This window comes from Ursus americanus, chromosome 20 (assembly GCF_024610735.1).
Source record: "Ursus americanus isolate L20-20 chromosome 20, mUrsAme1.1.p, whole genome shotgun sequence".
In the NCBI taxonomy this organism is placed as follows: Eukaryota; Metazoa; Chordata; class Mammalia; order Carnivora; family Ursidae; genus Ursus; species Ursus americanus.
In genome coordinates, this window is record NC_142146.1 from 13,030,227 (window position 1) to 13,045,582 (window position 15,356).

At 49.5% G+C, this 15,356-nt stretch overlaps 1 protein-coding gene across 2 annotated transcripts in view; it reads right to left on the minus strand.

Moving 5' to 3' along the window:
- The window catches only part of GPD1L (glycerol-3-phosphate dehydrogenase 1 like), a 59,968-nt gene that overhangs the window by 3,866 nt on the left and 40,746 nt on the right, over positions 1-15,356 (minus strand). The window contains exons 6-8 of one of the 2 annotated variants that reach the window (XM_087870135.1): positions 5,377-5,610; positions 4,835-4,941; positions 2,264-2,500 (exon numbers count right to left, since the gene is read on the minus strand). In XM_087870135.1, the coding sequence (XP_087726261.1) occupies positions 2,497-2,500; positions 4,835-4,941; positions 5,377-5,610 (345 nt within the window). In that variant the 3' untranslated portion in view covers positions 2,264-2,496. Of the gene's footprint in view, positions 1-2,263; positions 2,501-4,834; positions 4,942-5,376; positions 5,611-15,356 lie in introns of those variants that run through there. The other variant, XM_045776108.2, reaches the window with a different exon arrangement.

A 15,356-nucleotide genomic window follows, 5' to 3' on the forward strand; every position in this document is an offset into this window, starting at 1 on the left:
ACCCGTTGTTAAGGCCTGTTGTATGAAGGGACTTAGTGTAACCTGCAGAGTACAACACTTGGCACATGGTGGGTGTGCAGTGACGGTTTATACACACAGCCACAAGATGGCCACTAGGTCCTAGCAAGCTCCTAGGACAGGGCCCCAAATGTCTTATTCACCTCTGCGTCCTTGGGGCCTGGCACAGCACAGATGAGGGCAGGTGCTCAGCTAATATTTGCTGAATGAACTACTAGGAATGGCAGTTAGAGCCTGCAGATCCTAGTCCCTTCGTTTTTCCATGGCTTAGTTTTCCTGATCCTATCATGAGGACAACCTGTGTGTCCTCAGAGCAGGGTGGGAGGTGATGAGTGAAATCCCTTCACTCTTTACCAATGTTACGAATAGCCTAACGCTCAGTTTCCCAGCTTTATTTTCTCCTAGAATTAGCCAGGGAGCAAGTTCTAAAGAGCAAGACACAACACCTCTGCTGGGGGCTTCTGGGGAAGATACTTCTCTCCTCGAGAGGTACTGGAGGAAAGTTCTGCTCCCCAGACTGCATATGCTCCATGTCACTGAGTACAGCTGTGTATGTGATGCATGGAACTGCTGCAGCCATCTTGAGGTTCTGAGGGAAGACCAACAGGATCACTGAGACTCGACGCTAGATGCACTGTGCCAACACCAATGATGCCCACTTCCAGAATCCTTGTTCTATGAGAAAATAGCCCTATTGTTTGAAGTATTTTAAACTGGGCATTGCTCTTGCAGCCAGAAGCACTCCCAACTTTCACAACCAGCGCTTCCAAATTGTGGAGATGGGATGCTAACAAGAGATTTGGAGTATGGGGGGAGTATGGGGGGAAGGGAGTTTTTATGGACAAGTAACTTGTTTAATCCTCGCAACCCCCCTATGAGGTGAGTAATAACATTATCCCCATTCCACAGATAAGGAAACTGAGGCACTCTAGGGCCAAGATTCAACCACTAGGCTAGACTGCCCATCTAAATGTTATTTTATATGACATAAAATGCTATACGGCCAATTAGATCAGTTTGGGGAGCTCTCTAAATGAGGTTAGAGGTGAAAGGAGGACAAAGGCAGTATTTCATTGAAAAATATCAGCATAAGACAGTCAATCAGCCACCCCACTGACGGATACTGAGGACTTAAGACGTGTCAGCCTTCAACCAGGTGCAGGATGTGGAATTATCAGTAAGGCCCCAGCCCTCAAGGACTTACAACACTGTTCTGGGCTGGGTTGTGCCCCCAGCCCCCAAATTCTTCCAATGAAGTCCTCACCCCCAGTACTTGTATTTGGACATAGAGCCCTAAAGAAGATAATTACATTAAAAGGGGTTCATACGTGTGGGCCCCAAACCAATGTGGCTGGTGTCCTTATGAGAAAAGGAGATAGGACTCACACATGGACAGACGGAAGACCACATGAAGACCCAGGGGGAAAATGGCCATTTACAAGCCAAGAAAAGAGGCCTCCGGAGAAGGCACCTGCTGACCCCCTGATCTTAGACTTCCAGCCTCCAGAACCGTGAGAAGGAAATTTCTGCTGTTAAGCCTCTCAGTCCGCGGTACTTTGTTATGGCCGCCCTCGCGAACGGATACAAATACCGGATACTCACGCATGCTCATAAAGATACATGCACAAGGAAACCGAATAAAGCAGATTTTCTAACAGCAGAAAAACCCAGACAACTTTACTATCTATCCGGAGGAGACTGGTTAAATAAACTGTGGCTCTCCCACACAGAGGAATGTTCTGCAGCCAGTAAATGAGATCTGCTGGTGCAGATGGGGCAGGATCTTCGAATCATACCCTCGAGTGAAGAAAAGCAGAGCAGAACGTGGAGCCCAGCATCCATTACATACATGGACAGATATACTAAAAACTCAGAAAGCTGCCTGCATCAAAGGTGGGGATCCGGAGTCACTTTTCACCGGGTGCCTTTTTCTAGGATTTGAATTTTTTTTTTTTTTTTAAACCAGGAGCATGTGCCCCTCCCCTCCCAATCTAGAAGAATGAAAGTAAAATTGTGTGCTTATGTAAGCAGCCCACAGCCCACGAGCAGCAGGACTGTCTAAGCCTGGGGTCGGCAAGCCACAGCCCGAGAAGCCAACCGGAGCTGTGGTCTGTTTTGTACAGCCTGCAAGCTAAGGACGATTCCTACGTGTTTCAAGGGCTGTAAAAGGAAAAAAAAAAAAAAAAAGAATATGCAACAGAGAGCTATATGTGGGCTGCAAAGACTAAATATTTATGTGGTTCTTTACAGAAAAGTTTGCCGACCGCTGGGGTAAACAGCATGTTCGAAGCGGGGAAAGTTACCTGCGTCTGGAAGAGGTGGATGAAGGCTGCTCGGAGGGCAGACCCGGGCCGCCTCAAGGGTGGTCAGGGCTGGCACGCACGTCAAGGAGGGCCGTCCTGGCAGGCCGAACGGCAGGAGGACAGATGCGCGCAGAAGTCTCCAAGAAGGAGGTATCGGGGCAAAGGGAGGTCGGCTTCAACTGAAGAAGGGGTTGTAGGGGCACAGGACACGGTGTTAGGAATTCCACTGGTGCAGAACCGAGAGGCGCTGACCCAGATGCCAGCCTAAGGACGCGTTCTGGGTGAGCAGACGGCTTGCGGATCAGAATACTCAAGGGGAAAGGCACGGCGGCGATCACCGGTGCGCCAGTTTGATTTGGTGGGTAAAGAAAACTGGGGCACGGGTAAAAAAATGACCTGCCCGAGACCACACGGCTAGTAAGCCACCAGGTGGCCGGAAATGCTGCCCTTCCACTCACTGCTCTTCCGTAGCCATCGAGAAGAGAAGGGGGGAGGAAGGAAAGACAGGAAGACCTGAGTCGAGATGGCTGGGGTGACAGAGGGGAAAATCAAGGGGGAATGGCAGAACTCGGGCTCTGCCTGAGCAGCTCTGGGAGGCGTGTGGGGTGGCCGGGGGCGGGGGGCCACAGAACTCTGAGCCGCAGCCCGCAGGAAGCATGGCGTGTCCCCTCCAACCTGGCAGGGACCTCATTAAGCACAGGCACAACCTGTTCCGTGTCTAATCAGGAGAAAGAAAATGGGACGTGACGGAGGAGGGGCATCTGCTCAGAGCCACGTTTCACCTGCTTGATTACACCTGCTTTTTTAAAACGGGCGCAGGTACTGATTCCAGAATGCCACTTCCAATCCGTAGCCTCCCCGAGGTCCATGATGAACACAGACTCATCCGTTCACAGGATCCTATCAAATACACCCCACGGCAGCGGACAGATGGCACTTTACAACCCTGACTAGGAGACCATCAGCATCCACAGACACCCAAGTATTTTCTTAAGACTTAAAAAAACTCCCGATCAATACTTAACGGTCGCTGAAGTAGCCCGGCCACGCACAAACACATCAGCGCTTGCCCTGAAGTATGTAAGGAAAACCGTGCCCACCGGAGAGGTTTTCCTTTTGGTCAGGATTTAAAGGTACTTCTCCTCCTCTGGAGGCCTGTTGATGACTTCCATCTCTGCCTGGCTGGTTTTGAAAGCCGTTTCAGAAAAATAAAATGCAAACGGAAGAAGGAAGACAAACGTCCTGTCCTCCCTCCTTTTCAACTCTCCACAGAGAACTCTATGGCTGATCAGCGTGTACTGGTCCAGCGAGGAGGAGCGCTGCGCGCAGGGGAGGTAAAGGTGGATGGTCGGGACCAGCAGACACAGACTGAGCCGAAGAGGAGGAAGGAGACACACCAGAGAACAGCAGACACGTCTGTAGCCATCACCGGCTCAGGGAGAAGTGTGCGCTCCGACTGGCCACACCTGGCAGCGTCCACACAGCTGCCCACCCCCTCCTGTCCCAAGCAAGCAAACCTCCCCCTCCCTCCCGAAGAGCGAAGGGTACACAGAATAAATAAATGTGTACGCATTTATTAGCTAGTGTCGCTGGCTTCGTGGTTATGGAAGAAGGCTCAGCAAATGAGAAAGATGAAGGGCCATGGGCCAGCCGCAGAGAGGCTGGCAGCTTTGTGGTGCTACGTAGGGTTTATTCCCTCGATCAGGTGGCAAATCAAGCTGTCCCAAGACCACCTTTAGCAGCTGACCATCCCGGAAGGGCAGTGGCGGCTAGAGGCACCCGTCCATCCACAGGACACAGAGACTGCAAAGCTGCCCAGCAAGCCCTAACGCAGGTCACGTCTCGTGGTAGAATTCTGGGGTAACTCGTACCGTCGTCTTCTCTGAATTGTCTGACCTCTTATTAACAAGACTGTATCTTTTTATAACAAATAACAAGGTAGTCTTTTTTTTTTAATTCAAAACTTACGACATGTAGCTCTTACCAAACACCCTGCAGGATAAACCAACCTCAAACTCCATGTTTTGCAACATGCTTTATAGAAGAATTCAGTTCTTCTTGGGGCGCCTGAGAGCCTCAGTCGGTTAAGTGTCAGACTCTTGGTTTCGGCTCAGGTCATGATCTCAAGGGTCATGGGATCGGGTCCTGCGTCAGGCTCTGCATTGGGCATGGAGCCCACTTAAGATTCTCTGTCTCCCTCTGCCCTGCCCCCGCACCCTCCTCCCCACCTCCCTGTTTGCTCTCGTCTGTGTACGCGTGCGCGCTCTCTCAAAAAAAAAAAAAAAAAAAAGGAGAATTGAGTTCTTTTCCCTGAAGTTGAGCCTGGTTCTGTGTCAACACTCATTTTCAGGGCAGGAAGACGTTTCCTGCCACAGATGTTCACATCACACGAGGGCGGAACTCTTCTAGCAGAGTTCCGCACACAATGTGCCCGCGTGCAGTGACTGGGCTGGCGGTCATGAGGGAAGCAGCGGTGGCCCTCCTCTGGTCGCAGGGACAGCGGGGGGACTTACTTGTCGACCAGCCCCTTCTGTTTCAGGATCCGGTACACTTCAGCGGAAGTCTGAGGTCCCTGGAGCTTCTGTCCATTCAACATCTCCTTCTCCAATTCCTCGATGGTCTTAAAAACAAGGATGAAAACACTAAAGTGTCTGACTCTTGGCTTCGGCTCAGGTCGTGATGTCAGGGTCATGAGATGGAGCCCCAGGCTGGGCTCTGCACTGAGTGCAGAGCCTGCTGGACTTTCTCGCTCCCTCTCCCCCACCATGCACATGTGCACACATGCACGTGCTCTCTCTCTCTCAAATAAATAAATCGTTAGGAAAAAAAAGACTAGAGAACCACTTATTTCGAGAGGAGAGCTGAGGGGAGCTGCCATTCTCCACTGTAAGCCACAGAAAGAGACACAAGCTAAAGGACTCAGGCTAAGTACTTTTAAGTGAAAGCAGACAAGTATCGGCAGGATATGCCCAGCAGGTGACAAATGCCTGCCTTGCCCCAGCCCAGGGCTCTCAATGCGGGTGGACAGGTCGGGGGAGGGCAGGCCAGGGGTTACCTTCCCAGTTCTGGCAAATGCCTCGGCCACCCTGCGGTTCCGGCCCCCATAGCAGGTGGTGATGAGGTCGGCCACGCCGCAGCTCTCCAGGAAGGTGGCCGTGGACACCTGGCCCTTGCAGAAGATCCTGGCGAAGGCGATCATTTCCATGAGCCCCAGGCGGATGACGGCAGCTTTGGTGTTGTCCCCGCTGTGGAGGCCGTCGCAGAACCCAGCTCCCACCGCTACAATGTTCTGTGAAGGAGACAAGGAAGCCCCGGGATGCCTGTCACACACCGGCCACAGACAAGGCTGCCGGAGGGTGGGGGGCAGGGACCCCTGGCCCACCCTCAGAACGTTCCACTGGTTCCCGCACAGCCCCAGCTTCTGCTCTTGCGCCCTGACTGCCAGTAGTGAAAGCAGGCACCAGGCTTCTACGCTCCCATTTACAGGACCAAGAGCCTAGTAGGAAGCAGGAGTTAAGGGAGAATCAGCCAGAGAATTAGAATGGTTGACTGTAGGCTCTGGTTAGATACTGTTTGGACAAACGGCCTTTTTTTTTTTTTTTTTTTTTGAATCGAATGCCTTACTGAATTACTAACATTCACGTGGAAAGGTATGCAGGTCAGCAGTGTACAGCTTGGTGATATTCTCACAAACTGAACACGCCCTTTTAACCAGCACATAACCAGTGCCCCGGAAAGCCACCCTCACACCCCTCCCAGTCCCCACCCCCACAAAGGTAACCACTCTTCGGACTTCCAACAACATAGATTTGCTTCACCTGTCTTTAAATTTGATAGGAGTAAATCATATGTAATCATGTGTCTTTGTCTCAATTCGACATCACGTCTGTGAGATTTAGCTGTATTTTTACATATAGCATATTTATTTTCATTGCTGCAGTGTATTCTTTTTTTATTTAGACTGAATTAATTAGCATATAGTGCAGTTAGTTTCGGAGGCAGAGTTCAGGGTTCCGTGAGTTGTACAGAACACCCTTGCTCTTGGCGTTCTACTGTGTGAATACAGTACCATTTTTTTCAGCCATTCTCTTGCTAATTGGCAATGGAGTAGTTCCCAGGTTGGGGCCACTGCAAATGGTGCTGCCGTGGCCAGGCTGGCGCAGGGCCCTGGGTAACCACACACAGGCATGTCTGTTGGGTGTGTGCCTGGGAGTGGAGCTGCTGGGTCAGTACGTCTGCAAATGTGCTGTTCGAGCTTCGGCCTTTTGTTTCCTTTAATTACCTCTGTACAAGAATTCGTGGGGCCCCCGCTCCCGCACGGCCCTCTGCTACACACAAGGCAGATAAGACCGAGACCTGCCTCTTCAGAAGCTGATAATCTGGTTCAAGGATCAGCACACTAAGGGCCAACTGCCTGTTTCTGGAAATGTCTGGAAGCCAAGCGCCCCTGCTCGTTTGCATATCATCTGTGGTTGCCTTGGCGCTGTTAACAGCAGATTTGAGTTCTTGTGACATAGACCGTATGGGCCACAAAGCCCACAGCATTTCCTATGTGGCCCTTACAGAAAAAGTTTGCCAACCTCTGGCCTAATAGGAAAATAAAATGGGCGCACATAATTATAACCTGGGCAGAAAGTGATACCCCGCAAAAGGGACTGAAAATCTGATTTTCATTTCAATCTATGTGTACTAAGCATGCCCTGTGTATGCAGGGCCCAGAGAGTGGTGCTGGGGGAAGTGGGGGCTGAGGGTGCCCCCAGGGAGGAGCTGCCAAGACAGAATGAGACACAGAGCTTGTCCCCAAAGAGCTGATGATACAACTGGCAAAACAGGTAGCAAAGTGCATCAAGGATAAGGGTGTGCTGAGTGGTGGCAGAAGCCACAAGTTTCATTTCAAAAGCCGGGAAGGCTGCGTGGAGGAGGTGGCATCTGAGCTGGGCCTCAAATCCCATGTAAAACCAAGCAACCATATATGACAAGTAATGTCTGCATGTGCCCACTCATTTGGGACTTCGGTCAAGTCCCCGGGTTCCCAGCCCTGTCCACTTCACCAGCTCCTTCACTGAGAACGCTTGATGCCAGGGAATATGCCAAGTACGCTGCCTCTGTCTAACCACACTAGCATTTTTCCATACTACCTGGTGACTACCTACGAATTTGTGCCTGGAAAGATCTTAAAATACGAAGCTAATTGGTAACGAACAGGAAATGAAATAAGCACATCTTTTCCTAAAATAAATAAATAAATAAATAAATAAATAAATAAATAAATAAATAAATAAATATTTTTAATTAATGAAAGAATATCTCTCAAAACATCAGGCCTATAAAATTTGAGGGAGGAGGTTAAAAACAGAACAAAGCGGCGAGGAAAATGTCTTCTGTGGTTGATATGCAGTTTCTAATAAAATACATCAAACACAGCATTGATGCGGCCAGGCGCACCCCGAGAAACAGAGCTGGCCATTTAAACACAGCTATCGCTCACCAGGAGACAGAAGACACTAAGCCATTGCCAATGAAAAAGGAACCCCCCCCCCCCAAAAAAAACCACTGAGCCCTGCTGAAGCTTTTGTCTACTCCCAACACACCAATAAAAAAGTACCCTCTCTTCCAAGCTTCGGGGGCAGAATGAAGAGGGTCTAGAACAGGGGATGGGAGTGGAGGGCGCCCAAAATCTATCTTGTTCTCTTCCTCAGGAATAATCCCAGGGCTCACTCTGGCTGCTGGCTATTCTCGCGGTTACTGACATGGAAAGGGAAGAGTAAAACAATTATTCTCTATAAAAGGATCAGAAAGCTGGCTGAGCACGGGCAGATTTTAGACGAATTTGCTCTCTTTCTGTGCTCCAGAGGGCCTCCCGGGGAGGTGGTGAGCTGTTCTAACAGACCAACAAAGTAGCTTCCAGGTGGATCACTCACCCCCTGACAAAGGCCGCACTCCAGGTAGACCCCGCTTCCCACAGCGGCAGGCAGAGCTGACAAGGAATTGGGTCAATGGGGTTTTCTGCATTCACAGCCCGAGCAGAGGGCCTATGTTTTCCTATGGTACTAACTTCTTTCTTTCTTTTTTTAAAGATTATTTATTTATTTATTTATTTGACAGAGAGAGAGAGAGAGAGAGAGAGAGAGAGAGAGAGCCAGTGAGAGAGGGAACACAAGCAGGAGAAGTGGGAGAGGAAGAAGCAGGCTCCCAGCGGAGCATGGAGTCTGATGCAGGGCTCGATCCCAGAGACCTGGGATCAGGCCCTGAGCCGAAGACAGAGGCTTAACGACTGAGCCACCCAGGCGCCCCCCCTACGGTACTAACTTCTGTCTGTACCTGCAAAAGCCTCCCAACCCCTTCCTGCCACACAGGCAATGGAAACTATGGGTTTCATCGCCCGACTGCACCCATCCCTCCCCAAGTACCTGCTGCGCGTGCTCACCGACACAGAAGTGGGCAGCCCCTGGCCTGGCACACTCCTTAGGCTCTGGAAGCCTCCCGCGAAGAGGAGAGGAGAGAGGCAGTGGGAAAGGAGCCCCAAGATGCTGAGGGGCGAAACAACTCCCTAACCTTTTAGGTGGGGCACAAAGCAAAGACGAGCTGGGGATGGTAGGAACACCCAAGGGCTGGGTCCAAGCGATGAGGGAACAGAGGCAAGCTGAGGCGGACACCCTGCAAACCCCCCCCCCCCCCGGGATATATGCAGCATTTCTCAGGCACTCCTGGCTGCCCTAAAGGACAAAGAAACAGTTAACCTAGAGAGACCACAATCTTGCAAGACTTAGGTCTCCCTTCGTTTGTAAATGTCTTAGCAGTTTACAAGATCGAAGCACTTCTATCACTAACCTAGTTTCCAGAAGGGAACGTAAATACAACTAAATGTCTTATAGCCTGCAGACCACAGACAGATAATTCTAGGAATCCAGGAAGTTCCCAACTATCTTCCTGTTAACGCCCTGGTAGAGGGAAAAACCACCTTAACTTGACAATAGCAAGGCCTCCCGCATCCTACGAATCTTCTTTAACGTATGAAAGTATTTTCTCAACCTCCCCTTTTCCTCACCTCCCCCAACCCCATGGTAATATAATCAGCCACCCCTCACAACCCTAGGGCAGCAGCTCTTTATGCCCACGGGTCCTGTCCCCGTGCTTTAATAAACCACCAATTTTGCACCCAAGAGGTCTCAAGAATTCTTTCTTGGTTTTCAGCTCCAGACTTCACGCCCCTGAACCGCACCTACATTCCACAACCTCATCACAAGCAGACCCAGACAACCCTCCTGGCAGAGCAGCCGGACTAAGGAAGCCAGGGGGAGACACCGGAAGCACATGCACTGATACCCGGATGGTCTCTGGCCTCTGGTTCTCACTCTGCCTCTCCGCTGTGTGACCTTGGGACAATGACCCCACCTCTCTGAGCATTCTGGGCCTCAGGGATAAAATTCAGGGGTTGAATAAAATCTTTCAAGGCCCTATATGCACCCCACTGTTCATAGCAGCAATGTCCACAATAGCTAAATCGTGGAAGGAGCCGAGATGCCCTGCAACAGATGACTGGATTAAGAAGTTGTGGTCCATATATACAATGGAATATTACTCAGCCATCAGAAAGAACGAGTTCTCAACATTTGCAGCAACATGGACGGCACTAGAGGAGATAATGCTAAGTGAAATAAGTCAAGCAGAGAAAGACAACTATCATATGGTTTCTCTCATCTGTGGAACATAAGAACTAGGATGATCGGTAGGGGAAGAAAGGGATAAAGAAAGGGGGGGTGATCAGAAGGGGGAATGAAACATGAGAGACTATGGACTATGAGAAACAAACTGAGGGCCTCAGAGGGGAGGGGGGTGGGGGAATGGGATAGGCTGGTGATGGGTAGTAAGGAGGGCACGTATTGCATGGTGCACTGGGTGTTATACGCAACTAATGAATCATCGAGCCTTACATCGGAAACCGGGGATGTACTGTATGGTGACTAACATAATATAATAAAAAATCATATATATATATATGTATATATATATATATAAATCTTTCAAGGCCCTTCTGGTGGTTGACATTCCTCCAGGAAAGCTGCCTTGAGCTGTGGCCTGCCCTGAGGCTGTAGATAAGTGGGATGGTCCCGAGGCAACAAAGAGACACCTGGGGACAGGCAGGGGGACTGAGAACAGAGGCCAGGAGGCCAACTGTAGGGCGAGGCTGCTGAATTTACCATGGCAACATGCCAAGGCCTAGGCTCCAAACAGTGAGACTGTTGAAATGGCTCTCTGCCGCCTCCTGGACCGTCTCCGGAGGGTGACCCCTTCACAAGGCGGAGGTTACTTGATGAACCAACCTCAGTACATGACTACAGACTGAATGAGAGATACAACGACTTCCTTCCAACAAGGGGCTCCTAGACACAGAGGAGGAGAGAGGGATTATTGACGAAGGGCCTACAGCGCGCCCATGGTGCACACCGTCTCCTCTGAATTCTCTTGACAACCCAGGCTCACGTGTCCCTCGCCTCCTGGCTGGCTCACGGAGGTTCAGCGGCTTACCGAGAACACCCTGCCGGTGAGTGACACTGTCCGGGTGCCTGGCTCCACAGGCCCGCTCTGTTTCCTGCACCTTGCCTCTTCCGTGGTCTGGCAAACTTGGCCTGGCCACTCCCACCCTGCATTGGGTCGGAGACCTTCCTGAACCCTCTGCAATCAGATGTCAAAGGGGAGTACCTCTCTGGCCTGCATGTAGGCTTGGGAGATAAAAGGGCAGGCTTAGGAGAAGAATAGATTTTGGGGGGAAAGTAACAAAAATGACAGTTAACCCTCTTGAACTGCTCTAAGGGCTTCCAGTATTATTACCTGGTTTAATCTTTACAACGTTCCTACAAGGCAGGCCCCATGATTATGCTCAGGCAGAGGTAAAGAAACTCCCACACACAGAGTAAGCAGTGGGCCCCAGGTCACAGGGTGGGTACCTACAGGACCAGGCTGCCTGGCCCCAGAGTTCTCTCCAGGGGGGGCAGATCACACTGTGCTGCTCTAGGTCCGTGAATGAAAGGCACAGAGGGGCCACCTAAGATTCAAGATAAGAACTTTCTAACAGGAAGAGCTGACCTCACCTAACCAAAAGGACCTGGAGGTAAAGGCGTGAGCTCTCAGTCACTGGAAGCATCCGAGCAGGAGCTGTGTGGATGAGCGCTGAGCTCTAGAGCAATGCTTCTGACCTTTCGTGTCACTGCTCTCAGAGAAAAGACAGATGACGGTGCCCATGGCCTGGGACTGCAGCCGCTCTCTTGGCCCTTCTGTGACCTCTTCACTGCAGGGCACACAGGTGAGGACTACCTCAGTTTCCCCTAGATGGCTGACCTCCCCACGGTAGGGGCGGGGCGGGGGGAAGAGGAGCAGAAGGCCACTGCAGGGTAAACTCCTCCTTTCCAAGGGGATCCTGGGCATGGATCCAGTTTAATCGCCTTATGACAGATCTTAAAACCCTCACTCTTTCCCTCTACCACTTATCACTGTCAAAAGAAAAATATACACACTGAGCCAGTCAGATCGTGTTTGAATAGCATCCGAGCAGATGTCCTCTGAGATCGCTCAGCTGTGAAAGTTATCATTATCCACTGTGCATTTAAATCTGCTTTAAACTATTCTGGAGCTAAAAATACCATGATTTGCAGAAGACAGACATGCTTAAGCCCTTCCCCATTTCCTGGGTTATGGCAATACTCAGAGGCAATCATTCCCCCTGAAGTGCTGTCTTTGCAATTCTCAACGGGAGGGGTGGGGAGGGGGAGGGCAGCGGCTGCGGATGGGACTCCGTTACTTCTACTCCTAGCCTTCCCCGGAAAGAATGCAAAAAGAGTGGAGAAGCTACCCGGCCCAGGCTACCTGAGGGTTATGCAAACTCTCTCACCACCTAGGACGCAGGGCTCCAGTGAAACCCAGGCTGCAGTCACTACTTCCTGTGCCGCCAACACTCCATCTGATTCTGCCTGACCCCCGCTCCTAGGGCTCTGGGCCGAAGGAAGAACTCTGCAGAGTGTAGGCTGACCACGGGCAAGGCACCATGGTATGGCCTGCAGGTCAGGCTCTGCATAAGGCAGCCCAGCTGAAGTTCAAGGAAGGCTGAGGGTCAAGCCCACAGTTAGCCCACCAGGCGGGGCACCCTGATAAGAAGCGGCCTTAGCTACAGCAGTGATGTCCAGTAGAAGCTTCTGGAATGATGTCAATGTTTTCTGTCTGCTCATCCAACAGAGCAGTCGCTTAGCCACTGAGACTCCGTGAAGTCTCATGTGGCAACTGAGTCTTTGAAATGGGGCTACTGTGACTCAGAAACGGAACTTCTGATTTTTTTTTTAAGGTTTCGTTAATTCGAATATAAACACAAATAGCCACATATGGCTAGTGGGATCCAGCAGTGGCCCTGGCTAGACACTAAGCCCGAGGCTGTGCTTCACAGTGTGGTTTATCTCAGCTAAAGCTCTGGAAGAAACTTATATGCCCAGCTATCAGGGATGTTTAATCTCACAACAGAACAGCCCTGCAAAGGGAATGTCATGTGGCTGTGACACAGGGTATGGGGTTATCCCCCTATCCACTCTCCTCTTCCAGAGTCATAAGAGTCCCTGACTTTCATGCAAGTATATGGCTGACCAAGGGAGAAAACAAACAAACAAAAAACCATTTCCTAACGTCCCTTGCAGCTAGGTACAGTCACAGTTAAATACTGCCCACTGAGATGAAGCCAAGTTATTATATTGGACTCCCCAGAACCTGCCTTAAAGGACAGCTGTCACATGCCCTTTATCCTTTCTTTTTTTCCACCCTACGACCTGGGAGGCAGATGTGACAGTTGGAACTCTGGTCACCACTTTGGAACATGAGGACAATGGGCTACCCTTGTGAGCAGGAAGGCACCTGAGTCCCTAAGACTTCTGTGGAATGGAGCTATCACATGGATTCAGAATTTTTACGTAAGAAAGAAATTAACTTCTACTGTGTTCAGCCACTATTACTTTGGGTCTCTGTTAATGAAACCTAATCCTGATAAAGCATCTGTTAAAAATGATAACATAAGTTGAGCTATGCAGTTATGATTTTTGTGCTTTTCTGTAAGGAGGGCCACTTAAAATTTACATTAAAACTAACAAAAATATACCCTCAGTGAAAGAAGCCACAAGCAGAAGAGTAGACACTAGACAACTTCATTATGAAAGTTCTAGAAAATGCAAACTGCAGTGCACAAAGGCAGATCAGTGGCTGCCTGGCTAGGGTAGGGACTGAAAAGGGACATAGAGAATTGCTTGGGGATGGTGGAAATGTTCTGTATTATGGAGGTGATTTTCAGGGTATATGTGCACAGCTGTTAAAACCCACTGTATTAGGGGACACCTGGGTGGCTCAGTCAGTTGGGCATCTGCCTTCAGCTCAAGTCATGATCCCAGGAGAGTCCCGCATGGAGTCCCGCATCAAGTCCTGCATCAGGCTCCTTGCTCAGCGGGGAGCCTGCTTCTCCCTCTGCTTGCTGCTCCCCTTGCTGTGTTCCCTCTCTGACAAATAAATAAATAAAATCTTAAAAAAAAAAAAAAAAACCCCACTGTATTAGGTACTTTAAATGGATGCAGTTTAATGTACATGACTTAGGCTTAAATAAAGTTGATATTTAAAAAAAAAAATTCCCTTACTGGAGATTAATACAGGCCAGAGGTAAAGGACATTCTGAAGGCAGCAAAATACACCTGCTACAAAATGATTCTGCGTAAAACTTTACATCTTCTTTTTGGTTTTATCCTTGTAGTGAGCTGTTTACTTTTTTTTTTTTTTTTTTTTTGTAATTCACATGCCCTCACATTTTTGAGCACCAAAAAAAGAGTGTACATTTCTTTGATTGCTAGAATGGAGATTACTAAAGACTGTTAATTTAATGTGAAAGAGTAAAACATGTCAAACTATTTGAACAGTAAGATCCGTTTTTTTTTTTTTTTTAAGATTTTATTTATTTATTCGACAGAGATAGAGACAGCCAGCGAGAGAGGGAACACAAGCAGGGGGAGTGGGAGAGGAAGACGCAGGCTCATAGCGGAGGAGCCTGATGTGGGGCTCGATCCCATAACGCCGGGATCACGCCCTGAGCCTAAGGCAGACGCTTAACCGCTGTGCCACCCAGGCGCCCCACCGGTTTTTGTTTTTAAAAGGGGCCATATATATATACGTACACTCACTAAAAAAGACTGGAAGGGTATAGAGAAAACAACAGTGGTGCCACTCATCTCAGGATTATTGATTTTCACTTTCTTTGCGTCCTTCAGTTGTGTGAAACACAATGAATGTGCACTACTTTTATAATCAGAAAACAACGACAAACTATTACTTATGGAATAAAAGAAACGTAAGTCCATTTGTCCTTGCTTTGTTAGCCTCTGACAAGGGAGGGCTTTGTTTTGTTCAACTGGACACAAACGAAAAAAGTCAGGCTGTCCATAGGAACCAAAGAACACCAGGCTAAGATTCTTGGAACCTGCCTTCAAACACTCCATCTGTGCCAATATTTGCTACATCTGAGTGATTTAATCTCTCTGGATCTCTGTCTCCTTATCTGTACGACCCAGTGGTTAGACCCAGTTACTGCCAAAAATGCCTGTTTCTCAGTTTTCAAAAATCCCAGCTCTGATGCAAGCTGCCAGGAATGATGGTAACTGATCCCGTTTCAAAGGATAGCCAGAGGAAGGATGATAAATGGAGCTCAACCCCCATCTGTCTCTGCCCCCCACGAACCACTCTCTGTGCCGGTGGCAGGCACAGATCCACGTACAGGTTTCCTGCCAACAAAAATGAAAAGCCAGTCTAAGTTCAGACACAAAACCAGCATGAGGTCCCATTAGCTGAAGCTTTTCCAGAACCCTCCATCTAGAAGCTTTCTTCTCCCCTCAAGCCCCCTTTGTTCTGGGCAGGATCTCGCAGGTTCTCCAGCCACCACCAAAAATACACAGTCACTTAAATCCTGTTTTGGGGTAACACAGGCTGGTGCTGAACAATCAGGCGTTCAGGATACCCCCGCTA